Here is a 27,832-nt window from a genome sequence, read left to right on the forward strand (position 1 = left end):
GGCATGTCACACAAATCTATTATTTGTGACACAACGCCAAAAACTGAACAGAAAGGTCAGTTATATCGATTACTGTGACTTCAAGGCATAAGAATTACTTAAGTGATACCAGATTAAAAATTTTCTGCATATAAACATTTGTTTTTTATATATCTGTTAATGTGTTTCTAACATTCATATGTTTTGGTAAAATTTAGTATTCAGGACTGTTTATAACTAGGACATCTCAATGGTGAACAAAGGACAGGCACACCTTGATCATTTATGTTTCAGTTCGTTGTATGGTCACTTACAGGAGAAATTTTTAAGAACTGGGGTAGGGTTGCCAGTTCTGGATTGGGAAATGCCCGGAGATCTGGGTGTGGAATTTGAGGCGGGAGATTGGTAGGGATGTAGTGCCACAGAGTCAACCCTTGAAAGCAGCCATTTTCTTCAGGGGAGCTGATCTCTGTAGTCTGGAGATCAGCTGTCATTTCAGGTGAATTCCAGGCCCTGCCTGGAGGTTGGCAACCTGAAATAGTGCACTTTAAAAAACTGCACATTTTTAAAAAATACCTATTTACTTACAACCAGTTTTGTTATGGTGGCATGCAATGTGTTTGTATACAGAATAAGAATGTGATGCTGGATAACAATTTAAGATTTGAAAATCTAAAAGGAAAGGGTCCATAAGAGAGCATGTTTATATAAGAATTAGCATTTTTTCATTAACCATTCCCTTGTCTTTAGTTTTACATGCTTAAAGAAGTGAAAGTCACTGTAACAAATGGGTGTGATTATGACATAACACAAGAGTGTTGTTGGATTTCCAGTGCTGCTTGATAGGCATACTTTTATAGCAAGCTGAAAAACGAAAAATTTCCTAAATCTAATTTAGTTGTGAATGTAAATTCACCTTCATAATTACAATAACTTAAAAGCATAAAAGTAATTAGAATTCTTAGTTGTGTAAGAACATAAGAAGAGCACTGCTGAATCAGACCAGTGGTCCATCTAGTCCAGCATCCAGTCTCACACAGTGGCCAACCAGTTCCTCTGGAGGGCATAGAGTCTGAGACCTTCCCCTGATGTTGCCTCCTGGATAGAGATGGGCTTGAACGAAACCACAAAGCAGAATTCATCATGAATTTTGCCCTATTCGTGGTTTGCAAACTGAAGTTGACAGGTCAACCATTGTGAACTTCCACAAAGTTTTAAAGCAGTTCATGGCAATTCATGAATAAAGCAGAAAACAGGGAGTTAAAGGGACAGCATCCCTTTAAGCCCCTGCTTTCTGTTCCCCACAAAAGCATTCTGCTGTTTCTCGAGCTTTCTTGTGCCTCGACCCTTTAAACTGCAGAAGAAAGCCTGAAACAACTGAGCAGTGGAGAGCAGACTGCTCCCTGTTGCTCAGCTGTTTTTGGACTTTCTGCAAACCCTGTTTTAAAGGGACTGAGGCCCCTTTCAACAGGGTTTGTGGGGCTACAAACCATGAACATGAGTCATGTTTTTCCAGCTTGTGCCATCCTTAGTCCTGGCACTGAGATTCAGAAGTTAACTGCCTCTGAATGTGGCGGTCCTCTCAGTCACTATGGCTAAGGGCCACTGATAGACCTATCCTCCATGAATCTATCTGATTCCCTATTAAAGCTGTCTGCTTCTGTAGCCATCGCTACATCCTCTGGAGTGAATTCCACACTTTAGTCGTTCTCTTTGTAAATAGCTATTTCTCTTTTTCCCCATCCTGAATCTATTGCCCATCGGCTTCAGTTGATGCCCTTGAGTTCTAGTATTTTGGGAGAGAGAGAGAAAATTCTCTTTGTCAATTTTTTCTACCCTATGCATAATTCTATACACCTCTCTCATGTCCCCCCTTAATCATCTCTTTTCTAAACTGAAAAGTCTCAGAGTCTTCAGCCTTTCTTCATAGGGAAGGTGCTTCAAACCCTGATCTTGGTTGCCCTCCTTTTTGAGATATGGGGACCAGAAATGTACACAGTATTCCAAATGAGTCCACACCATAGATCTATACAGGGGCACTATAATATCAGCTATTCTATGTTCAGTCCCTTTCCTAATAATCCCTAACAGAGTTTGCTTTTTTCACTGCTAAAGGACACTATGTTGATACCTTCATTGAATCCACTATGACTCCAAGGTCTCCCTCTCCCCCGCCCCAATCTCAGTAAATTCAGACCCCATTAGCCTATACTTGATGTTGGGATTGTTTTTGTCCCAATGTACATCACCTTAGACTTACCAATATTAAACTTGCATTTGCCAAATTGTATCCAGTTTGTGGAGATACTCACTGCTTCCTTCTCCATTGCGAGAACTGTGCATTTATTCCTACTCTTTGCTTTCTGTCATTTAACCAATTTTTAATCCCATGACTGCTAAATTTACTCAGGAGTCTTTGGTGAGGTACCTTGTATAATTTGGTAATTAGTTGTTGTATCTAGAAATCATCACTAATTAAATTGCTGTTTCTTTTCAGGCAATATTCAAGGAGCAACAATTGTAGATGCCTTGGATACACTATATATAATGGAGATGAAAGATGAATTTAAAGAAGCCAAAGAGTGGGTAGAGAAAAATCTAGATTTCAATGTGGTGAGTATTGGTCTGTTCTAATGTAGAAAGAAAAATATATAGATGTTCTCATGCAGTAACCTGAGTAATAATGTAAAAAAATTCTATCAGATGTATTATAGGGGGAGTAGACATAAACAAGAATTTATTCTAAGCAAATGGTTAGCCTTCATGTTTTGCCTGTAATTTTTTCATACATCAAACTTCTTTAAACATCATATTCTTAAGTAGATTTTGGGGTGCCACTTTTTCTTAACTACTTGTTTTATCATGCCAATTGATCTTTTCATTGGACTTGGGGGGGAACTATAAGTGATTGCTTGAAAATCCATTTTAGACACTTAAAAAAATAATTAATTTCTGTTGGTTAGAAAAAACCCTGTATCCTTGCTGTGAAACTTTCTAGGTAGACACCCTACAAGTCATAGAAGGGTCCTCAGAATTATCTTTGTCCTTGGAGCTATATTCCAAAAATACCATATTTCAGCTGTACTGCTTTTTTATGGGATCCCTCTGCAGAAAATCTGTGGATTTTTAAGCTGTTGTACATAGTGGGGTTTGTTAAACTGCTGCAGCAGTTAATCTCTTCGATTCTTCTAAAATTTGTAGGAAGCTATACTACATTATTTCCATCTTGTGTCAATTCAGGCAATAGGAAATCCCTTTCTGATGCAGAATTATATTTTGCTTCACCCTTATTTTGCTTCATCAATGACTTATGTAAAAGTTTTTACGTCAAGATATTATTTGTGTTGTTACTCTGGAATTAGGGCTCTAATAAACATCCAGAAGTCGGTTAGGTAAAACGTCTTAATTTCTTGATACCAAAGAAGAATATACCTGCAATAGAATGCATGGAAATAAATCCCATGAATTAAATAGTACTGACTTGGAAATAAACCTGTTTAGGATTGCATTGTCAGCATTTGGTTTAGTTTAAAGTAAAATAGGGTAAGAAGTAGGTCCAAATAAATGCTGGATGTTAAGCTAATAGTGAATTGAAAGAGCAGCCTCAGTAATTGCTTAATAAATAGCAAGAAGCAGGTAGCTATAAATTAATAGTAAAAAATTGTCCATACGTCCCTAGATATATATTGGGAGTGGTGTTTAAAGAACACTCTGGAGTATGTTTCATATCACTGAGTCAGCAAAACATGACCATCTAGAAATAATACTAAGAATTCTTCATAATAGAAGAGCTCATTCAAAACTTTCAAAACTTTCAAAAAGTTTTGAATGACCTGTTCCATTATGACCTCAAAGTTTTGCCAGTGTGGTATACTGCATCAACATAAAAGAAAAATGCACCATTGCACACACAGAGAGAGAGAGAATTCCAGAGGGTTTGAAGCCATGGGGGGAAAACATTTTTCTCCCCATTTGGGGGGAAAATTGAAATATATGTAATACATATTTACTTTCCTATGAAACATGCTACTTTTACTGATTGAACAACCTAAATGCATCATTTATAACAATATATAAAATTTAAAGGTAAAGGTTCCCTTGCTCGAAAGCCAGTCGAATCCGACTCGGGTTGCAGTGCTCATCTCCATTTCAAAGCCGAAGAGCCAGCACTGTCCGAAGTCATTTCCGTGGTCATGTGGCCAGCATGACTAAACACCAAGGCGCATGGAACACTGTTAACTTCCCACCAATAAAATTTACTATTTGACGTATTATGGAATTTTAACAGTATAAATGTTTCCATTTTCTGTAAGAAAAATGTGCAGTTATGCACAATACCTAAGCGAGTTGCTGTTGAAGAGGTAGGAAAAAATAAAAGTTGAAGGTAGAAAACAAATTCTGTGACATATATTTGGATGGAGACTCCCTCATAGAGTCACCGTACGTAGGATTGCCAGCCTGTTTCGATATTAAGTTAAACTTCATAACAGTAAAAACACTGAACTCTTATATATACTATTATATTTAAAGATAACATTTGATGCCAAATTATTTAAACTTTTCCAGAAATTTTTATTTATCTACAGTATAATTTTATCCAGTGTTCCCTAAAACTTCAGAGTTTCACAGGAAGTCCTTAGGCTTTTTTTATGCTGTACATTTGGAATTAGTAAAATGTTATGTAAGACAAGGTGTGGTTTTTTTTACTCAAAAGAGAAGATTTCACAGGATTTTAGTTTCACTGTTCCGTGTAGGAAAAATTAAAAGTCCTCAGGGTGGGGAGGGGGATAACATTTTTTCCTTAGCCTTCATATTTCTAGTATTGCAGTTTGAGAGACTGCTGTTGCATTGATAGTACTGTGTGTAGTTCTTGGGTTGGACCGAGCCCAAGAAAAAGACTGCAGTAACTGCTTGAGCTAAGTCAAGCTTATTGCATCCCTGTTTGCATTTCCACTTGTGCATTCAGTTTCTGGCTACTATGATAAATAGGGATTCATGTGCTGGGTGTTGGACAAGATGTCATGCAAGCAGAACTGTGCTAAGTCTATTTGTTTTCACGTGTGTCACTGGATCCAAACCCTTGTCTATACTTCTAAAAAAAGGTTATCATTGAGCTAGTAGTAATATATCAGGAACACAAAAATTAATTACAGCGTTAGTGAGCAGACAAATAGAAGGTTATCAGTACACTAAATAGCCACTGAAGCTCTGGCTTTGATAAGCAGGTGAAGAACAGGAGGAGAACAGCAAGCAGAGCCAGAACAAGAGAAAGGGGGGTGGCCAATGTGGGAGAAGGTGGGGTTTCCTCTTCCACTTGAACCATTGCAGGTAGTTGTCTTCTCAGAAGTAAAACTGGTAGTCCCAAACACTATTGATGCATGAAGTCTTGATACCTTTGGGGTTATTTGTGGTTCTCTTTCTCAGTGCTTAGCAAATTAGAAAGAGGAAGGATTTATCCGTGCCTTCTACAGCAGGGGTACTCAATGTGGTGCCCATGGGTGCCATGGTGCCCTGCGAACATGTTTCCTGGTGCTTGCCAAGTGTTTTTAGAAAGTAGGTGGGGCTGGGTGAAGTTTTTGACCAGGGAAGGCTTCTTATTGGCCACTATATATACAATTTATATACAGTATAATTTTATCCAGTGTTCCCTAAAACTTCAGAGTTTCACAGGAAGTTCTTAGGCTTCTTAAAAGCATTGCTTTGGTAGCAGCTGCCAGTACAGCAGAAGGATCTTCACTGTGTAACTGAAGGTAAGCCATTACAGCCTTTTTATGGCTGGGTCCACATCCTGTGGCAGCCATTTTGTGGCAGCCATTTTTTTGGTTGTGTCCACCACACTGTGTCAGAATTCCAAAAGTGCCCACAGTTTCAAAAAGGTTGGGGACCCCTGTTCTAGAGATTGTCTAGCTGGCCATGGTTAACAACAGAATGCTGGGCTAGATGAATCTTCAGATCTGATATGTCTGTTGGTTGTACAACACATTTTTGACCATTGGAAGGTAGAAATGGAATTAGTATGCACTCATTCTACAGTTTAGGCATTTTGTATGTTCTGTCTTTTTCTTTGGAGTCTTTCTAAATGTAATTGCTTACTCTGAAATGGCTACAGTTTAGATTAATTCTACACAGAATTAAATCTAGAATTGAAGTGAATTAGGAGTGATTTCTGTCTCAGGGTAAGAACTCTGCTATTGAAATTGGTCCCCATGCCAGGTCTTCACATGCACAGCATTATCTGCCTGTGTAGAACAATCCTTATGTTCCTGGGCAATTTTTTGAGACATTGCAGTCTGTTGTATACACAGATCCCTTTATAGCACAGTACGCTTAGCAAGACAAGGCAGAAAGAATATCAGACAAGCAAATCTTAATTTTATTCTGAGATACAAAGGTAAATTATGAAATGCAAGGGAAAACAAACATATAAAACATTGCAGTACAGTAGTACAATCCTATCAGTGATGCCCTTGATTGCTTCCTAGTCATACAAATGGGGTGGGGGGATCTAAGGAGAAATAAAGGGAAATCATAAGTTTCTGCCCTGAAAAGAAGAGTCTGATGTGCTGAGATCTGGGGCAGGAGAAAGAGAAAGCTGGTCTGGGGTGGTAATTTGTGGAACAGAGGGAATTGTCCAAAACCACAACCAACTATGGAGGTGGGGATCCAGGCAGAGAACAGAAGTCTAAGTGTAGTAGGAGGGAGTTCAATAATCAAGAAAGGATGGGTGACGGTATGGGAAATAAACCAACTGCAAAGTTTGGGAAGGAGGCTCATGTGCAGAACCAGGTACATAGTTGGAGGGCTCCATGTGCTCTATTTATAGGATCCGAAGTGGCTAAATTTTAATGCAGAATTCTTGTATTGGCCCAATTCCATGATCCTCAATGGGATAGGATCAAGGGAAGTTCTTCGTTACTATTGGTATGTTTAAATTGGGGTGAGTATAGGTCAGGGGGAACTGGAAGTCCTAATATGGGCATGCTATATGAAAGGACAAGGTTCATGCAGGCTGACTGAGTTACCTGATATATTTGCATTTATTTATATCCCACTTTTCTCCCCAGTTCAAAGTGGCTTTTAAAACATCGGTACTCCGTTTTCCGATAACAGCCCTGTAGAGTAGGCCAGGGTGAGAGTTTGTGATGGGACACAGGTTACCCAGGAAACTTTCATGGCAGAAGTGGAGATTCGAGTCTGGGTCGCTATGACATGAACCCCCTTTATACAGTCAGTTATGTGAGGGTCTGCATGTCAGGATCTAGTCAGAGCTGATTTTATTTTTCCTGACCAGTCCTCTACACCCCCAATGTATAATATTCTCTTCGGGGTTTGTTTATTTCAGGCGGTCTTCTTTGAGGACTACTGCATAGTATATAGCTCCCCAGAAAGTCAGGCACCAATACTTGTAACATTCAACAGGCACAGTTACTTTATTGTTGCACAGAAAACTCACCAGGGGGATGGGATATATTTAAATACACAGGATGTTCTGATACTTTGTGGAATAAAGAAATCACTTTGCCTTGGCTTAGGTTGTCTGCTTTTCACTCTTAGTTCAGTACCTAGATGTTCCTTAGTTCACAACACACCTCAGATCTCACTCTCCAGTCACTCCTTCAGTGGTTAACTTTTGGCTTTGTTTGTCTGGCCCCTTTGAGTCTAACTGGTCCCCTAACCAGCCTTCCAGACTCCTCTCTCCAGTCACTCTAGCCTTTACTCAGCCACTTTATAAGTCCCTGTGGAGCAGTGTTTCTGGTGTCTGTGACCACTCAGGTCTTCTACTTTTACCCTCCTCGGTATATCAGAGGCATCAGTGCAGAGTGCTCTTCAGCCACAGTGCTTTACATCAACTGTTAACAGGCGTTCTCTCGAAGCTCGGTTAGCGGACTCCTGTTAACTCCTCTCACCAACTACCAACTCTTCTCCCAACTGTCCGTTAGGTCAGTTTTCTGTCACTCAGGGAGTGCTCCAGCCAAAAGGCCCCCTCCCCTCTATGTCATGTGACTCAGCAGGGATCTATCTCAACATTCTGCTGGCCCCAGATTTTCAATTCCGTCACAGTCGCCTGGGGTCCTGGTCTGCTGTCCTATCTACTACCCCACACTGGTGCAATGCAATATTCTGTAACAGAGAAATAGTAGAAACCCTTTTAAAACTACACCCGAGTTGGAGATGGGCTCAGGCTGATTCAACAAAGGCTGAGCAGCAGCCTTGATGACATCCCCCAGATTTAGGATTGAGTTGCTGGGACAGGCTATATTGTGAAGAGGGCTCTGGGACCTCAGGTTATGGTCCTGCAAGCTTGAGTTAGTTACTCCTGCCTGTGGGTGTGAGGGAGCTCTTCTCTTTTTCTGTTACTGTAGGGTAAAATCAGAAAGGTAGCTATACCATGGCATACTTACTATGTGAAAGGGTAAATTCAGATGGTCAGGAACTCTGTAAAATGCAGCTTCCTTTTTCCCTATAGCCTCCTCTGGTGGTAGCCATCTTTAGGATCCAACATGTAATTAAGATCAGTATTAGCCACCTTTCCATTTCCATATATTTCTAAACAGCTGCAGTGGGATGGCAATGCTATGTTAACTTCATGGGCAAAAGGGTACAGGTGACAGACTAAGCACTTGTTGCAGTCACCTTGTGGTAAGCTTTAAGCAGCTATCAGTGCACACTGACTGAATGCCCAGGGAGGGTGTAGTGTCTGGCCAGGGTAGAAAGAATACTCCATGAAGCCTCAGACAAGAACAGCACCCAGTTTATTTGGCATCCCCTCACAGGACCAGCAATCAGCAACAGCTTAGGTAACACTCAGCATACTCAAACAATAAATGCTTCGCCCATTACAAGACACGATATATCACAGAGGGAGAGTGGTCGTGCCCCCTTGCTTCCACACAATTGCCTGGTCATCTGTAGGGTGAGACTGTAAGGGGGAAGTGGCTGCATGAAGCTCTCTTCCTGTGATCGATCTTTGGAAAGCAGCATTGCTGATCACAGGGAGGGGACATACACCCACCCACTTCCTCCATGCAGCTGCATTCTGCAGATGGCCAGCTAATCACGGTGGGCAGCACACCCATACCTACTTTCCCCTGTGTGTTGACTGTTCCTGGCTTCCTATCATCAGTACTATGTTTGGGCACAGATCAAAACAAGTCAAAAATACTACTTTCTCAGGGGATAAAACAATTTTAGGGTTCAGGCATCTGCCTCTGAACAAACCCCAAGTCAATAAGGTGGTGGTAGCATGATCAGATACAAAGTCCTTCAAACCTGACCATTTATGTGCCGAAACTTTAAAAACTGATGTTTGTGGTACATAAAGCATCATTGCAATTATTATAACATAGAAAGAGTAGAAACCCCTTCAGAACTAATCACCGTGTACCTTAGATGTTTTTGGCTAAGGGCTGTAGTTGAAAGTGTTTGTGTTCCTTTTTATATTTCAGAAGAACCCACTTGTAGTCCTTTGCATTGCAGAAGAAAAATAATAACAATATTAAATAATAGCAAAGTTTCCAAGAGGAGCCCCAGCCATTGATCCTGTTTTTTTGTATTCCTCTGCTGTGTGATCTCTCCCAAATCTGGTTTGATGCAATCTTTTTTGAAAAATCAGTTGAACCACATTTGAACACTCTGAATGAGAAAGTACATGTTTTTAGACTCTTCTCACATCAGTGCCATTTTCTTTACCTCAGTCCCAGTGGCAGCCATTTCCTGTGTCACCAGAGGACTTGGGTTTTGTTTTATTTTTAATTAGTAATAGCAACCGTATTTACTTGAAGATGACCCTGAATGTAAGTCAACTCACCCTAAAAAAAAGCATTTCCTTAGCCAACCATAGAGTCCACTGCCCAAAGCATCCATTTTCTCCAGGAGAACTGATTTTGGTCATCTGGAGATCAGTTGTAATAGCTGGGGGTCTCCAGGTGCCACCTGGAAGTTGGTTACGGAACTGCTTTCCAGACCCCTGGAACCCAGAACACATGGCACAAGAGGAGGTGCATTTCTACCTTAGCTGCCACTGCGTAGCCCCAAATCAGCATAAGTTAGGGGTGGAGGGAACCATATCGATTACCATGCGGCTGTCCTCCCATACTATCCACTTGGGGCAGCAGAATGACTTGAGACAGCCTTGCCTTATTGCTAAGCAGATGGAAATAAACATGGCTCACCTGCATCTGTTTCCCCCCTTCCCCCACCCCCCCACCAGCCACAGCCAGGACACTCACCTGGAGCCTCTTTCTAGAGCTTATTGTATTTCTTCCCACAACGGGCCTTACTCCTCAGCATGTGTTTGTGGTGGGCTCTGTCTCCTTTGGCATGGCATACTTGTGTTATGGGCTATTGTGGAGTATGTGCATCAAGGCACTGATTTTCTGTAGGGGAAATGTGGCTAGGGAACACGGTGATTTCCAGGAGATCTCCAGGCCCCCTCAGGGTGATTGGCAACCCCAGTGAACATTTAGAAGAAGATTGGGAGATGTATTTTACCTCAGGACACATTCAATGACTTGCAACAGCAAGCTGTTTAGAATGTTACAGGCAATCAGGATACATATGCAAACAACCTTTGTGTTCCAACTGGCTGGGGGGGGGGGGGAGAGGATGATGTGTGGAATGGAGTGAGGCCCAATCAGCCCGGAAATGCAAATGACCTTGAAAGGCTGGCCCAATAAGGTAGAAGATGAGTCATTGGGAACATGGCTAGCTTTTATATCTAGACCAGGAAGAAGGCTCATTGTGGAGACAATTGCAATGAGCTCTAGCTGGGCCACTGCCTGCCAGCCCCCCCCCCCCCCGGGAGAAGAAGGGGCGACGGCGGCCTCGTCCCCTGGGCCCAGCTGCGGGTAGAGCACAGCCTCTCCGCCAGCGCCTGCATCCCAGCTCCCGCTGCTGGGGTTGGACAGGAGGAGGGTCTTGGCCCAGTTTGGTGTAGTGGTTAAGTGTGCGGACTCTAATCTGGGAGAACCGGGTTTGATTCCCCACTCCTCCACTTGCACCTGCTGATGTGACCTTGGGTCGGTCGCAAGCTCTGGCACAGCTGTCCTTGGAAAAGAGCAGTTTCTGTCAAGAGCTCTCTCAGCCCCGCCCACCTCACAGGGTGTCTGTTGTGGGGAGGAGAAGGGAAAGGAGTTTGTAAGCCGCTCTGAGACAACTTTGGGTAGTGAAGGGCGGGGTATAAATCCAATCTCTTCCTCTTCTTCCTCTTCCTCTTGGCGCAGCAGTGGGGTGCATCAGGGAGGCCTCTTGGTGTGTTTGCTGGTGGCACTAGTGGTGGCGGCGGGACACAGCACAGATGGGTGGTCTCTTGCCACAGCAGCAGTCGCTGCCCTGCCCGCCTCAATCATGGCATTTCTGAACGTGTGTGGGCTCTTGCGCCTCTTCTCCGCCTCTCCCAGTGGTCCAGCTCATCCTCCGGCCGCCGAAGCACCCATACCCATGGGTGGCTCAGAGCACAGTGAGCCAGAGATTCTGCTGGCTGGCTTGCCGCCTCTGTGGACGGGACAGAGGCAAGGGAGCCAGCCAGTGCAGCCAGGGGATGTGCAGGAGGGACACCAAAACTCTTTTATATATAAAAGAGAGATTATACTTACTAGCTGCACCTCTTGCAGCTCTGAGAAAGGTAATGTTTTTAATCTGTCTAGCAAAGACAACTAGTTATATGTACCTTTGTACCTGAAGCTGGGTTTTGTTGATCAGCCTATTAATTTAACAGAAATATTATTAATCATAATTTACTAAAGGCTAACAAATCATGTTGCTTGCTGTATTTTAGAAGACAAATATGGACAAACACGACCTAAGCATAGAACAGGTATAAAGAAAACAGTTGTGAATGTTTGACCCACAAATCAAGCAGTCAACAAGACTTGCAAAGAAAATGCTTACTATGTATTGCAGTCTGAAGCACTATAACACAATAAAGCAATTCCTACAAATCATAAGAAAATCCTAGTGCAAAGGTACCCTCAAAACATTAGTGCTCAGATTAGTGTTAGGTAGTGAAGCAAAGCTTTGTTGAAGTACCTCTTAACAGACATGGGACCATTAAGTTGCTGTCTGTCAGGCAGTGACAAGATTGGAATTTCTTCATGCTTAGAAGATTTCCAGATATACAGGTTAAAAAGTTAAAAGCCTTTTCCCATTCCCAAGTAGTCTGACATGCATTGAATGTGCTCTGCCCTGAAATGCAATGTTGAGGGCAGAACAAAGTTTGAGTCCAGTGGCACCTTTAAGACCAACAAAGTTTTATTCAAGATATAAGCTTTTGTGTGCCATGTACACTAGAGGAGGATGATAAACCCGGGTAGCAGAAACAGGCCTGTGTGGGTCTCTGACAATTTATCTTATTGGAGTTTGGCAATCCCACAGTATTTCCTCCTTTTCCCCAAATCCAGAATGCTATAAACTTTAAGAACTGAGAATTCTTGTGAGCAGTTCTAACTAGGCTGATACTGGAATTGAATGAAACATAATTTCCACAATCCTAATATATCTAGCCCCAAAGACTCTTTAAACTGCAGAAGGGGCACATGTACCTTATATTCAGTGTGGGGAAGGAAGGCCCCCAAAAAAGGGAAGCTGCTCATCTGGTGCCGAGCTGTTCCTATGGGGGTTTCCCTGATCACCTCCCTTCACAGGTGTGATGGACCATCAAGGTTTAATGCCTATCAGAATCTGAAAACCTTTGAGTGACAGGCTGTTCAAACAGAATTCTGTTGAGAGAGTCAGTTAAGGAATTACAGTTGGGAATTGACAGTCGAAGAAGAGACTGTTAAGCACTGACTGTGGAATGGAAAGGAGACTAAAGGAGTGAGGATCAGAGAGGATACCCATTCAAACCTAAAAGAGAAATTGTTTCTAATTAAGAGAAATAATCCCTGCCTAGTGAAAAGGGAGATCACTCTTAAAAGAGGAGTGATCGTTGATCTTAAAAGAGGAGTGATCGTTGAATTTTGGGAACTTAGTTGTATGTTCCTGCCTTCTAGTCAGTGAAACTCAGAAACCTATGTTTAAGCAGAAACTGAGAAGAAAGCCTCTCTCCTCTTAAGTTTTAAAATACCTTTTTGAATAGCAGAAATGCTTGTTGGCAGCAAATTATCTGGAGTTAGTTTGATTACAAAGTTACCTCAGTTTTATTATTGATTCACCTCATACATCATTCCCCTGATTTCACCTGATCTTTTCTCCTCTAAGTTAAATAAAACATTTTATTTTGAACTTTCAAAAGCCTCTTGTATGCCATTTCAGAAGCTGAATATATGAAGGCGATTTTGTCTCTTTCCTGGGGTGGGACAGCCGTAGAAAAACAAATAAAAAGAAAATAGATACAGGGTCTGCTCAGCAAGAGAAGGGGGGGGGGGAATCCTACGTGTGAGGAAGGGAAGAGGGCAAGATCATCGTAACCAGCTTCCAGGTTCCTTGATGTATCAAAATCCTTTTGATATGCTGAAAAGGGACCATTATGTTGTCGCTTCAATCATAACACATGATGTAAAAAGGTAAAGGTAAAGGTTCCCTTGCTCGAAAGCCAGTCGAATCCGACTCTAGGGCTCATCTCCGTTTCCAAGCCGAAGAGCCAGCGCTGTCCAAAGACGTTTCCGTGGTCATGTGGCCGGCATGACTAAACACCAAGGCGCACGGAACGCTGTTACCTTCCCACCGAAGTGGTGCCTATTTATCTACTTGCAATTTCTTGCTTTCGAACTGCTAGGTTGGCAGGAGCTGGAACTAGAGATGGGAGCTCACTCCATCATGCGGCACCCGGGTCTCGAACTGCTGAACTACTGACCTTCCACAGCCTGCAGTTCAGCGTCTTAACCACTTGAGCCACCGCAGCTCCTAAACACACATGATGTAGGAAAGATTTAATTTAATGGACACATTGAGGTGACTGAAGAAAGGGAAGATGCAAACTTATTTCAGAAATCTTAGAAACAATGTACAAAAGAGTAGTTCTATCAGATGTTGTTATGTGCATTTAAGGGGAAAATGAGAAATTTAAACAGCTATCAAAGGAAGTATTTAAATACAGTGAATAGCAGGTTCTGATCTGTCAGCCTGATCCATGCATCTGCATCAAAAAATAGTCCTTAATACAGAGTGATGCCTTTTTGGAGATTGTTCCAGAAATTGTCCAAGGTTTTTTTTAATTTTGCCAAATAAGTCTTGTATGAGCTGGCACCTCGAGGTAAGGAAGACTTAAGGATGTCTGGCTTGTTTACTATGATACTGAACCAAGTTGCTAAGTCATAAGAGAGAAATTTACTATCTTGGACAAAAATAAAGCTAAAGGTTGTAGAAGCAATCAGATACTGTTTAAATCATGTTATATTTTCATGCTAACTGAATTTGTGATTTAAAATATTTTATTTGTATTCCTAGAATGCAGAAGTCTCTGTTTTTGAAGTAAACATCCGTTTTGTCGGTGGGCTGCTCTCAGCATACTATCTTTCTGGAGAAGAGGTAGGATTGTCATTCTAATTACACAATTGTGGTGTTAGATGTTTAAGTTCAAAGTTCTGCTCAAGTGACCAGGTATAGTTCAGTAACATCATCTTGACATTGGTTAGATGAATATCTGGTCCCCTGGCATTAGTTACAATTGGGTATATGTCTCTTTCTATAAAGGTTATGCGTAACTAGGGACTGAAAGAAAGATGTCTGTGTGACATCTACTTGTGTGACATCTACTTGAAAAGGCTTAAGCCGAAATCTGAAACTGAACACATCTGGCCACCTGCACCCTGTAGTTCTCTTGACTGAGGGGATACTATTGAACATTTCATTTGGATGACATAGGATTACCCGTGACCTGGATGGCCCAGGCTACCGTGATCTCATCAGATCTCAAAAGTTAAGCAGGGTTAGCCCTGCTTAGTACTTGGATGGGAGACCACCAAGGAAGGCCAGGTTGCTATGCAGAGGCAGGCAATGTCTCTTGCCTCGAAAACCCTACATAGTCTCCATAAGTCAGCTGTGACTTGACAACACTTTCCTCCAGCACAACCAACCAATCACTGGATTGCTGTGAGAAGGGTGGTATGGGTGTTACATTCTGCTGCAGCAGACATGTGTGACCTGATAGGGTTAAGAGAGCAGCCTGGGGGGGGGGGGGGGGATACACACTTTACACACTTCCTTCCTACTTTCCTGAAAAGTCTCCCACTTCCTTTTGTTTTTGCCATTATGTCTGACTAACATCATTTGTTAACACAAATCTGGGAACACTACTCACCTAGGCCTCTTGAATTTGTGTTAAATCCTACCTACTTACATACACGTATGTGGATATTATATTATTACATACATTGTTAAACAGGAAACTATGGAAAGGAGGAAGAAATTTGCACATGAGAGGGAAGGGATTGGTAGAAGGTATAATTACTTTTTTACCTTTAACTCTGAATTACATCTGCATGAGCTGCACATGTGAAATATCTAAAACAAGTGGAGACCCGCAAGAAACTTGCGGAATGGTTATCCTGTTCCTCACACCTTTGCTTCCTCCTGTCTCCCTCTACCTCTCTCACACTCTTTTTCCCTTCTGCCCCCCCTTTCTTTTTCTCCTCCAGCTATGGCATTATACTGATCTGTAGTTCCTTCCCTCCTCCAATCCCACCCTCCCCAGGCTCCACCCCACAAATGTCCAGGAATTTCCCAACCTGGAGTTGGCAACACAATTTCCTTCCCACCCAACAGCCAACCTACCTTTATCTGCCTCTCTGTCTGCAACTTTCCATCTCCACACCCCTCCCCCACAGCCTCTACCTAGGAAAATTACAGTTTTTCTCCACAGTGGGGACCAAAACAGCTTACATTATTCTCTCCTACTTTTTATCTGCACAACAACCCAGCTTTCATAGGGTGGCTGCTGATGAACAGTAGCAAGCAGCTGGGCCTACTTGAGTCATGCAAATCAGGTGGTATCAAGTCACCCAGAGGGTGCTGCCGAGGGATGCCAGCCTCCAGGTGGGACCTGGGGATCCCCTGTAATTCCTGCTCATTTCCAGACTACAGAGATAACTCCCCATGGAGGAAATGGATGCTTTGGAGGGTGGACTCTGTGACATTGTACCCCACTGAGGTCCCTGTCCTCCCCAGGCTCCACCCCCAAATCTCCAGGAGTGTCCCAGCCTGGACCTGGCAACCTTATCCAGAATCCCCTGTCGGTGGCCGGGGGGGACCTGGCAACCCTAAAGTGCTGGCAGGCCCAGGCTTGGCAACCTCTAAGTGGGGCCTGAAGGAACCCCCCCCCCAGACTTACAACTGAATTCAAGGCAGCAGAGATCTGTCTCCCTGGAGAAAATGACTGTTTTAAAAGGTGGACTCTGTGGCATTATACCCAGTTGAGGCCTCTCCCTTCCCCAATCCCACCTCAAAACCTCTAGGGACTCCCCAGGCCAGGCCCCAAGGCTCCCTCCCTCCCTGAAAGGCCAACGGAGGCCTGGCAAAAGGGCCCTTCCCCCACAGAGCAGTTAGAAGCCTCTTCTCCCCCCCCCCAACGTTCTAACCTCTCTCTCACCGTTGGTGTCTGAAGCAGAGCCCTGCAGAGGCCATTTCAAAGGGTTTTTGGGGGAATTCAGTCATCCCTGGAGCGATTTTGTCACTTTTTCGATTTTTCTGCACATAATGGAAGCATGCTGGGTCTGTAGGAGAAGAGTCTGAGGCCCACGGAGCTTTCTTTCCCTCAATCTAAGTATCCGCACGGCGCCCTCTGTTGGCTATTAGAATATATGATGACTTATCTGTTCGTTAATGATTATCACCTCAATTTGCTGATCTTTGATCATAATAAATTGAATTGTGGGGCAAAACCTCAGAGTACATTGTATAATATATACTTTTTTGCATTCTGGATAAATTCTATTTTGTAGTAATTTTTCCAAAACTTTGGATTCCAGTTTTCCAGATATGTGAAAATCAATACATTATATACACATTCCAAATTCTAAAGTTCTAAACAGCAAAAGTAAGCAACCAAACTACATATGTTATGATGCATATGTAAGCCGTGCTCCCTCCACATATCCTGCTGGCAGGATTGGAACTACCCAAAGCCTGTGGGGATATATCCAGCCATCTATAGACTTTACAGAGTGGGACTTTCCTACTTCCCTCTCTCACTGCAGTTCTCTGAAATTTTGTTCCTTAAGGTCAGGAAGCCCTCAGAATAGCATTGGCGATCTGCAGCAGAACTAAGAGAAACTGCTGCCCACTCTTCCAGAGACAAGTGCCATTGAGTTGGGGCTAAACAGTTGCATATAGGACACTATGTCTAAAAATCTTACTGTGTCGTATAGTTAAGAAGCTATTCTTATAGTGTGCAGAGTGGTCTTGCCTAAAATGGTCAGTCTGAATTTACACTGGTGCAATTTCTGGTTCCTAAGCTCTCCTAGCAGCAAATCAAAAGAACAATTATGATGGTAAAGAACTTGTACAGCAATGACTGCCATGCTTACAGAGTTCCTGACAATAATTCCATGACTACCCATCAGTCATAGTGTTGCTTCTAATAACATCCACACTCTGCCCATGCAGGCACCTATCAGCAAGTAGTGGTAATGCCTTGATAACATCCAGCAGCCCATTCTTTACTTTCATCTCCCCTCCCCACACCTATTGCATAGGTTTGTAGACTGAAAGGTATCTCAGTAGCTTGGCTTGTGCCTGCAGCCAGAGATTTGCATCCCCTGGTAGACTGTTTCTGTGCTCAAAGATTCAAGGTGGTTTTTTTCCTGTAGGAAAACTGAATTATGGGACTGGGCTTGAAGAGATAGTCCAGGAATAAACAAAGCATTTTGTTGTGGTTCACCACTGGTATATAAATCACAAAAGGCTTAGAAGGAAGGATTTCTCCCCCCCCCCCCAATATGCAGGGACAATTGATGAAAACAATTTAAGCAGTTGCTTTACTTTTTGAGAATGGTACATTTTTACTTGGGTGTGTGTATGTGTTTGTTAAACCAGCTATATTGTATAAATGCCCCCAAATCACTGCAGCTGTTCTTTCCTGCAGTTAGAGCAGATTAACACGGGGAATTTGTGAACGTCTATCTCTCTCTACAAATATTTAATAGCAGCTGCAAAGGAACTGGAATGCAGAGATGTTAAAGAACGCCCCTCTATGTCATTTTCCCAGTTCCGTCTGGATTTTTAAAGTCTTAATTGGTTTTTAAAAAATAGATAATTTTGCTTGTAGAATAATCTGAAATTTGAATTTAAATATATAATCTCTTAAAACTGAATTTATGCCTTTTTGAATGTATGAAAGACTGCTTTTGTGGTGTGAAGGGAGCAGTGGGTAAAACTGCTTCATCAGTAATTAGAAATAGCATGTGCTGCTATATTATGTTGAAGACAACAATTTATTAATTGCAAACACATATTTCAGGCAACTGAACAGATGATTGTATATGTGGACATTACCGGATGGCTAGTACAAAAATAAAATAAATAAAATAAAAACATAATTGGAAGCAGTTGGAGAAACTCTATTCTGTCTGCTAAAACAAGACCAAGAGTTAATTATAGTACATACCATGAACTGTTAATACTGAAAATTAGAAAAAAGCTGAAGAAAAATGCCAAAACATTCAGTGTCAAAATGCAATCTAAACAACATTCCTGAAGAGTTCAAAAACTATGTAAAGAACAGATTTGCATCACTGAATTCAAATGTATGGGAAATGGAAGAACTATGGGTTGAAAACAGATATTATCAAGTAAGAATGCGCAAAGACTATTCCTATAGCCAAAAGAAATGAAAAGCTTTGATAGGTGACTGATGAAACTCTTGAAATTGCTAAAGATAGATGAGAAGCATAAGTAAAAAGTGACAAATAGAATCAGAAGTCTAAATGTAGTATACCAGCAACTGGAACATAGAGACAAATAGAATTATTATTATAATCAGTGTAAAGAAACAGAAAAAAACCCAACAATGTGACCATATATGGAATGAGAAATGCTAAATGTTCAAGCTGGATTCAAAAAAGGAAGAGACACTAGAGCTCATATTGCAAATTTACATTGGTTACTGGAGCATACAAGAGAATTTCAGAAGAAAATCAGCTTGTGTTGTATACATTGCAGCAAAGCTTTTGACAGGATCATATGGGCCCCGGTCACACGGGCAGGAAACTGCGGGGGAGAAGCGTGGCTGTTTGCCCTGGGGCAAACTACTGCGCAGTTACTTGATCAGACCTCCCGTGGAGGTCCTGTGGAGGTACCGTTGCGCACGCTCGTTTGTGTGTTTTTTTTTTCCACTCGCATGTATATATATATATATATATATATATATATATATATATATATGAAGTTTAATACAAGAAATTTTTCACTGTCTTTCTTTTCTGGCCATTGAAACAAAATTTGCGTCCAGTGGCACCTTTAAGACCAAACTTTGTTCTGGTGCTTCAGACCAACACAGCTAACCACCTGAATCTGTTTTCTGGCCATTGTTATTATTTGCTTTATTTCATAATTATTACTGAAAATAATCTTGTTGCATAGACGAGGGTCTCTGACCTAGATAGTCCCAGTCTAGATCTCAGAAGCTAAGCAGGGTCAACGAGGAGGCAGACGATGGCCAACCACCTCCAAACGTCTCTTGCCTTGAAAACCCTACAGGGTTGCCATAAGACAGCTGTGACTTGACAGCAAAAAAATAAATAGAGGAGGAAGGTGTTAAAAATTATCTGCTAGGCTAGGTATGCCACTGTTCATAATGAAGGTTAAAGCAGAAAGTGTCAAAGCAGAACTATAGCTGAACATCTAGAAGACAAAAGTAATAACTACTGAGGAATTACACATTTTAAGGGTTGATGATGAAATTAAAATTGTTAAAGATTTTCTGTTTCTTGGGTCAATCATCAACTCAGAGGAAGACTGCAAGAAATCAGAAGGACATTGAGACTGGGAAGGCAGCCGTGAAGAAAAGGTCTTTAAGCCAATATCAAGATAATTCATACTATAGTATTCCCCATTGCTATGTATAAATGTAGAAGTTCGACAATGAAACAAGTGGGCAGGAAGAAAGTTGATTCATTTGAAATGGTATGTTGGAAGAGAATTGTATGGATACCATGGACCACCAAAAAGACAAATCCATGGGTGCTAGATCAGATCAAGCCTGAACTTTCTCTACAAGCTAAAATGACTAAACTGAGACTGTTGTACTTTGTGAGAAGACAAGACTCACTGGAAAAGACAATAATGCTGGGAAAATGTAGGAAGACCCAACATGAGATTGATTGACTCAATAAAGGAAGCCACGGCCTTCCATTTACAAGACCTAAGCAAGGCTGTTAATGATAGGATGTTTGGGAGGCCATTAAGTCAGAAGCTACCTGATGGCATATAACACAGCAATGCATATATTATGGCTTGATGCTTGGTGCCAGTTACAGACAAGTCAATGAATATCTGGTAATCCATCTGAGTGATCCTTTGGGTGGCAGAAAATGTCATCAGGTCATAGCTGACGTCAGGACATCTTGTAGGGTTTTCAAGGCAAACCCTTTATTCCCCATTTTATGCTCTGCTATTAATTATAAATATTTATAACTCTTCCTATTTAACAACATGAACATTTACCTTCCATCTTTTGGAGAACAATGATCTGACCAGTCAACTGCTACTAGTTGATATTTATTGTTTTGTAGCAAGGGAAGACAAAAGAAAAAGAGTTTAAGTATTTCCCAAATAATATATTTTAATATCCTCTGATCTTGTATTAAGGCTCAATTCATTTAAAATCAATAGTAATCAATCAGCTAATCAATTAATATGTAACTTCATTCTGGAAACATTAAAATAACAAATGAAAACTTTGATGGAAGGTATTTTTAATAGAAAATCATGGGCTTGGATCTACTGAAGTGTTTCCACAGGAGGAGGGATTTCTGCCAACGGAGTGTGTGTTGTTCTCCTTCCCCCTATTGCAGCAGCTCTAAAATGGCTGCCATGAGCTGTAGTTGGGGGGAGAAGCAAGGATTTCTGTTCATGTAGTACCTACTTTTACCCACAGAAATGCTTCAGTGAATCCAAGCCAATGACTTAAATTAGCATAACTTCAAGACTTAAATTAATCCACCCTGTTCCCTGGTAATTTAAAAAAGGGCTGTGGCTCAATTCACATATCATATTAGCAATCATCCAAAACATAGTTTGAAGAATCAGCAGCATGCTGCAAGATTATGCACTCTTTCTCATGATCACATCTCGTGCCCAGTTTGCCATACCATAGTTCATTGTGGCAGATTGAGTGGCTTGTTCCTTACATGATTTTTGTTTGTTTTAATTTTACAGGTGTTTCGGAAAAAAGCAGTGGAACTAGGAAAGAAGTTGCTTCCAGCCTTTAATACTCCTACAGGAATTCCTTGGGCATTGTTGAATATCAAAAGGTAAACATGAGTATTTTTAATATTGACTATTTTTTTATATTCAATGTTTGTAAAGAGTCCTTTGTTCTAAGAGAAAATTGACATAGAAATATGCTAAATAAATTTTGGTAACTGTGAAACAACAGTATGCTTTGTATATTGATCTGGGTAGTCATGCAGTTATCTTCCCGGGTATATTCTAGGTTTCTTGGAATAAACTCTTGCTACAGAGTAGCCAATGAATTATTAATTTCACATTTTCTTGTATGTTTATCACAGCTGTAGACACTTCTGCCAACTTAAATTAGTTTTTTAATTCATAATCAAAGTTCACTCATTTCAGATCTGCTGTTTTCAGAATTTACTTGAAGGTAGTAAAACTCACCATAACAGTACTCTAGGTTAGGTCAGTATTTTTGAAATTCCGATTTTCTAAAATCTGAGCTTCTGTTCTGGTTCCATTCCTGTCTGGCAAATAGTAAACACAGTGACAGTTGTAGGAATTACACACACACACAAAATTTATCCACAAATTTTTGCAGAAAACAATTTGTTTTTCCAAGTAAAAGATTACAGTCAAAAGATAATGGCATATATTACTTACACTTAACAATCTTGCGGCACAGTAAAGACTAACAAAATGGAATAAAATTATTACTTTCTAAGGTACTCCAAGACGTGTATTCATTGCAGTAGACTTAACAGTACCCATTGACATTAGTAGACCTAGAATGGTGTAATGCTGCTTAGGATTGCATTGCAACACAGCTGCACAAGTGTTTATAACTCATTATTCATATGAAATGAACAAAACCACTTTTTATTGATATGGAGGAAGACTGAATTAAAAGTCTGTTTTAGAAATGGAAGAAGCTGTTATACTAAGTGTCATTTAAATATTTGAATTTTCTTTCTGCTGACTTTTCCTCAACAACTCAGCAAGATGTAGCTCTGTGGCCAAGTTTTCAAAATGTGTACCCTGTCATACTCTTGACAGGACAACTGTTTTAATGTAATATGCTATTGACCCTGGAATGCCCTCACAAAGTTGACAGTTACATTAAGTTGTCCTTCTTGCTGTTCAACAAACATTGCCAGTGCTGATACCCTTCCTTACACTTTGGATGCATCTTCAGCACTTTTTAATACAATTTGCACACTTTTCCCAATATTAAGGGAAGCTTTTAATGAGTATGAAGAACATACAGTTATTTACCTAGGATGTTTGTGGGTACTGAATATCCAGAAGGCAAATGGTGTGGTTGAATGTATTGGAAGGGAAGGAGCCGGAGGTCTCCTAGCGACCTACATCCCATCCTGAGATATGCTGGTTGTGGGGCTAGGAATGAAAACCTTTCTCCGACGCTGATGTTGTATAATGCCAGGTCCATAACAAGACCGCAACACTGCAAAGTTACTTTGCAACACATAAAGTAGACCTGGCGTGCGTGACTGAGACCTGGGTAAGGGAGGGCGAGATGGTTGCCTTAAAAGAACTGTCCCCTCCGGGTTTCTCGGTCCTTCATCAGTCCTGGACAAAAGGGCTCATTCGAGACTCCTTTTCCTCTAGGCCACTCCAAAGATCTCCGGTATTGACTGTGTTGGCCTAGTGTGGGAGGCTGAAGAAAGTTTGGCTGTCTGGCTGGTGTACTGATTACCTAGCACGCCAGCAAATACGCTGTTGAGCCTGTTGGAGGCAGTGTCGGGCTGGGCTCTGGAATTTCTCAGACTGATAGTGCTGGGAGGTTTCAGTGTCCATGCCGATGACGCTGCCTCCATACAGACCATGGACCTGTGTCTTCCATGGCAGGACTGGAACTCTCCCAGATTGTATCAGATCCCATGCATCAAGCAGGCCACACACTGGATTTGATCTTTGCAGTGGGAATAAATGTGGATCTGATTATTACTGAGGTAGTGCCATGGTTGGACCATTTGGCTCTGAAGGTCTGTCTGGACACCCTATCCCCCTCCTGCATAGGTGGTGAGCAAATTTATGCTTGTCTGCGGAGACTAATGGATCCAGTTTGTTTCCAGAATGCTCTGCAGGATTCAGTGCTCCCTGGTGACTTGCTGGATGTGCTGGTAGAAGACTGGCACTGCCATCTTTCTGAAGCCATTGACGAGATCATCCTCAATGCCCTCTCCACTCCTACCCTAGATTGGCACCTTGGTATATCCCTGAACTTTGAGGGTATGAAGCAGGAGTTCAGACAGCTAGAGCAAGTCTGGCAGTAGACTTGTGATGAAGCTACATCTTCCTATAACATCTTATAGGAAGTTTATGAAATTCTATGAGATGGCAGTGAAGGCAGTAAAAAAGGAATTGTGTAATGCTTCCATTGCAGCTGAAAGCTCATGCCTGGCTCAATTATTTAGGGTAATTATGTCCTCTCAAAATTATATTGAGAGAACTCAAAATATTAGACATTTGACAATTAGCTGTGAGGCTTTTGCAAGCTTTTTTGCAGATAAGGTCTTGTCACTCCACCAGGACCCACCCACCAATTTAGATACAGTATGTGAACTGGAGGCCCCTTGGCCATCTTCTGGTCTGATACTGGACCAATTCAGCTGACTCTCTCTGGACGATGTTGACAGGATCCTGGGTGCTGTGAAGCCTACCACCTCTCTCCTGGACCTGTGTCCATCATGGTTGATAAAAGCCAGCAGGGATGGAATACAGGTTCACTTGGCAGACATTATAAACTTGTCTCTGGGGACAGGGGTCTTCCCAGGGAGTTTAAAGGAGACAGTGGTACATCTACTCTTAAAGAAGGCATCCTTGGACCCTTCTGATTTAGCCAACTACTGCCCACTGTCAAACCTTTTATTCCTGGGTAAGGTAGTTGACGGAATGGCAGCCAAACAGCTCCAGGTTTCCCTGGATGATACATTGGCCGTAGATCCCTTCCAGTCCAGCTTCCACCCTGGCCATGGAGCAAAGACAGCACTGATTGCTTTCATAGATGATCTTTGCAGACACCTGGCTCAAGGCAGATCAATACTGCTGTTGCTACCTAATCTGACAGCAGCGTTTGACATGGTTAATCATGACCTGCTGAGGGATATATAAGAGACAGCGTTGAGATGGTTTGTCTTTTTTCTCCAAGGTCGGGAACAGAGGGTGGTGCTTGGGGAGACAGTGTCGCCACGATACCCTTCGGTATGTGGAGTCCCAGGGGGCTGTTCTCTTCCCAGTGTTATTCAATATCTATATGCACCCACTCGCCCAGCTGACACAGAGATTTCGGCTTGGTTGTCACCAATATGTGGATGGCACCCAGCTATATCTGTTGATGGGCAGCCAACTAGGCTCTGCCTTGGAAAATCTGGCAGAGGAGTTGGAGGCCATGGTTGGATGGTTGAAGCAGAGCCATCTGAAACTAAATTCTGTGAAGATGGAGGTCCTGTGGCTGGGCCAGAGAGACCCAGGTCTAGGGTGTCAAGTCCCGACTCTTGACAAAGCGCCATTAACACTAGCGCCAATGGTGAAGAGTCTGGGCATGATACTGGAAGCCTCCTGATCAGTGGACCTCAGGTCACAAATGTTGCTTGGCTGGCATTTTTACATCTGTGTAATGTTGAGCAACTAGCTCCTTTCCTGTCTCACCCTGACTTAGCCACAGTGATCCATGCAACAGTCACGTCCAGATTGGATTACTGTAACTCGCTGTATGCGAGGCTACCTTTGAGACTGACCCAGAAGCTTCAGCTGTGGTCCAGAATGCATTCTGACTGGAACTCCACTTAGAGCACATATTCAACCAGTGCTCCCATCAGCTGCACTGGCTCCAGATTGAATGCTGGATCTGTTTTCATGTTTTGGTTTTAACCTTTAAAGCCCTGTACAGTCTGGGATCAGCATACCTTTCAGGATCGCCTCTCCTGGTATACCCCTCCAAGAGCATTACACTCCTTGAATAAAGATCTGTTGGTGGTCCCTGGACCAAGAAGTATCCGGTTAGCCTCAACCAGAGCTAGAGCCTTTTTCGCTCTGGCCTGGTTGAGATCTGGGCCTTGCAGGATCTCTCTCAGTTCCACAGTGCCCGTAAAACAGAGCTGTTCAACAGGCCTACAGTCGAGGCTCCTGACCAAGGGAAATGACAGCTCCCTTAGTGGTCCTCCTTCCTGTTTCCAGTTTTGGCCTTCCCCAGTGCTGTTGAATTATATTGTTATCTCTGATTAAATTGAAATTGTATTGTATGCGCCACCTATGTATTTGAGTTTTAATTTTTAATAATTTTAGTAACTATGGGTGTTTTATAATTATGTTGTTACTTGCCCTGAGGCCTGCTATAGCAGGAAACAGCAAGTCAGAAATCTAATAAATAGATAAAATATTCTATGCTTTAATCACTACCTAACCAGAAATCTGTTAGAATAAATTAACATACTTCTATCAAAGGCACTTTTGTAACAAAATAGGTCAGGAAGTTGTATTCTGCAGATTTTCTGCTTGTTTAATGATGATAAATATACTGCCGTGCCAGGTTTAATGATGGTCATAATACATAATAGAAGAATGAGATGTCAGTTACAAGTAATAATCATATATGCAAGTATAGTGAAAGGCTAAATACTGTTTTATATAATGTTCTTGTAATTTATGCATGAAGGAAAATTGATTGGATGTCAGCCAAAAACCCTAAGGTGTGTACATCATCAGGAGCATTTAAAAAAAAATCCATATTTAGGTCATGAAAAGATGCTCTGAGAGTTATTAAAAATATTCAAAAAATTAACCTTCAGAGCTTGCTAGTAACCAGATATTAAAGTTTCACTTTTAAATCTTAAAATGTTGCAAAGTTGAGAATATGGTGACAGGCATTATTGGGGTGCTTGGAGAACTTCATTTAAATATAAAATTGTACATTAGTGTTAAGTAATGTGTTTTAGTCCCAGGCTCTAACAAATTCTGGGCATTGGGTTGCCAGAGCTTCTAGTATTTTCAACAAATGTAAACCCTTCATCTATTTATGGTCTGTTAGCTTGAATATTGCTGTTCCCCATAGCCCTTGTTCACACCACATCCATTCTTCCCAAGTGTATTCAGAGTGACTTGTCTAACATTGGAAAGCTCTATCCCTTCCCTTAAAAGTGAGACTTAGGACAGACCTTTCTGAAGCTATCAGCATCACTCTGATTTATGACTCAGGAGAAGTTAGGATTAGGTTTTGTGGTATATCAGTAATATGTCAGTAAAATATGAAACCCTGAAGTCTGAAAGCCGAGTCTGTGTGATTCATTTGAGGTAGATAGTGTTGCCTCAGATCCAAGCATTTGAGAGATGATTCTCATCCAGTTTGAAATATCAAATGTGCATGTGCTTTCGACCACAAGTATAAGTACTGAAGTGTCCTTTTGTGCTTGTATTTGGGATAGTGTCAGCTAATGCTGCCATGGTCTGGAATGTGGGGGGTGCCCAGCTCCCTCTCCTCCTCTTCAGCCTCCCTTCCCCCCACGTCTCCTCTACTGCGCTCTGTTATCTGTTTGGTGTCCTTGAAGGCTTGACTCTGCTGGGTCCACTTTTCCCACTGGGAATGTAACTGCTGTATTTTGCCCGCATTTATAGGTGCTTGCCTATTGGGTTCACTGCATCAGGGGGGCTGGTTTGAAAGGGGTATAACTGTACAGGCTACTCTTCCTCCCGCCATTCCTGACACAAGAGTTCATGGTGTCTCAAGTACTAACTCCCAGTAAACTGAAACTTCTGAAGGAATGTTGTTGAGTGTTTTGACTGGGAAACCTGACAGATGGCTGACCTTGGAATTGTTCTGCTTACTACAGTAAATATTATAGGGCAGATTTCTAGGTTTTATGTGCAGAGGAGTCATATATATTCTATAGAAACAAATGTGTTCAGCTGATGCCAGTTGTTCTCTGGATACACTGTAATGCTGCTTGATACAGTAAAACTGATAATCAAAATTGCTCATTCCTATAAAGATAATCTGCTTGTTGTATGAGCAAGTGGAGGCTTGTGGTTTAACATGTCTTTTAGCCATTCTCTAGTGTAGGTTCCTTGAACACAAGGGGTTGATTCCCACCCTGTCTCCATTCCTACACAAGTAGGACTCTTCCACTTGTGCAGGACATCAGACAATTTACATACCATAACAACTGCAAGGATTCCCTGACCCTATGGAATGATGGGGGGGGCCCACAGGGAGGAGGAAGTGGCAACAAAAAGCAATTCTGTCTGGATCCAGGTCTACATACTGGAATATGTTCAGGAAGCGAATCTGTGTTTCATGTTGCAACATCATTTTCAGTGGTGACGTTTAAAAAGGGAAGATGCCAAGTAACTTAACCTGAATTAAATGCCTTAATTGTGTTAGTTTAGAGATACTGCCATGTAGTATATTTGATTAATGTAATTGTGGTTAATACATTACCATTTAGAAAAGATTCTTCCTCCCTGAATTTGATGTGTATGTAATTTTGGTACTGATATTGAATCTACT

The 27,832-nt window shown here is 41.7% G+C and overlaps 1 protein-coding gene across 1 annotated transcript in view; it reads left to right on the forward strand.

Moving 5' to 3' along the window:
* MAN1A1 (mannosidase, alpha, class 1A, member 1) overlaps nt 1-27,832 on the forward strand; it is an 87,054-nt gene that overhangs the window by 18,257 nt on the left and 40,965 nt on the right. Inside the window, exons 3-5 of the mRNA XM_015409206.1 lie at nt 2,477-2,592; nt 14,365-14,445; nt 21,292-21,386. Coding sequence (XP_015264692.1) covers nt 2,477-2,592; nt 14,365-14,445; nt 21,292-21,386 — 292 coding nt within the window. The remainder of the gene's footprint in view (nt 1-2,476; nt 2,593-14,364; nt 14,446-21,291; nt 21,387-27,832) is intronic.

This window comes from Gekko japonicus, unplaced genomic scaffold, assembly GCF_001447785.1.
Source record: "Gekko japonicus isolate JY-2015 unplaced genomic scaffold, Gekko_japonicus_V1.1 scaffold214, whole genome shotgun sequence".
In the NCBI taxonomy this organism is placed as follows: Eukaryota; Metazoa; Chordata; class Lepidosauria; order Squamata; family Gekkonidae; genus Gekko; species Gekko japonicus.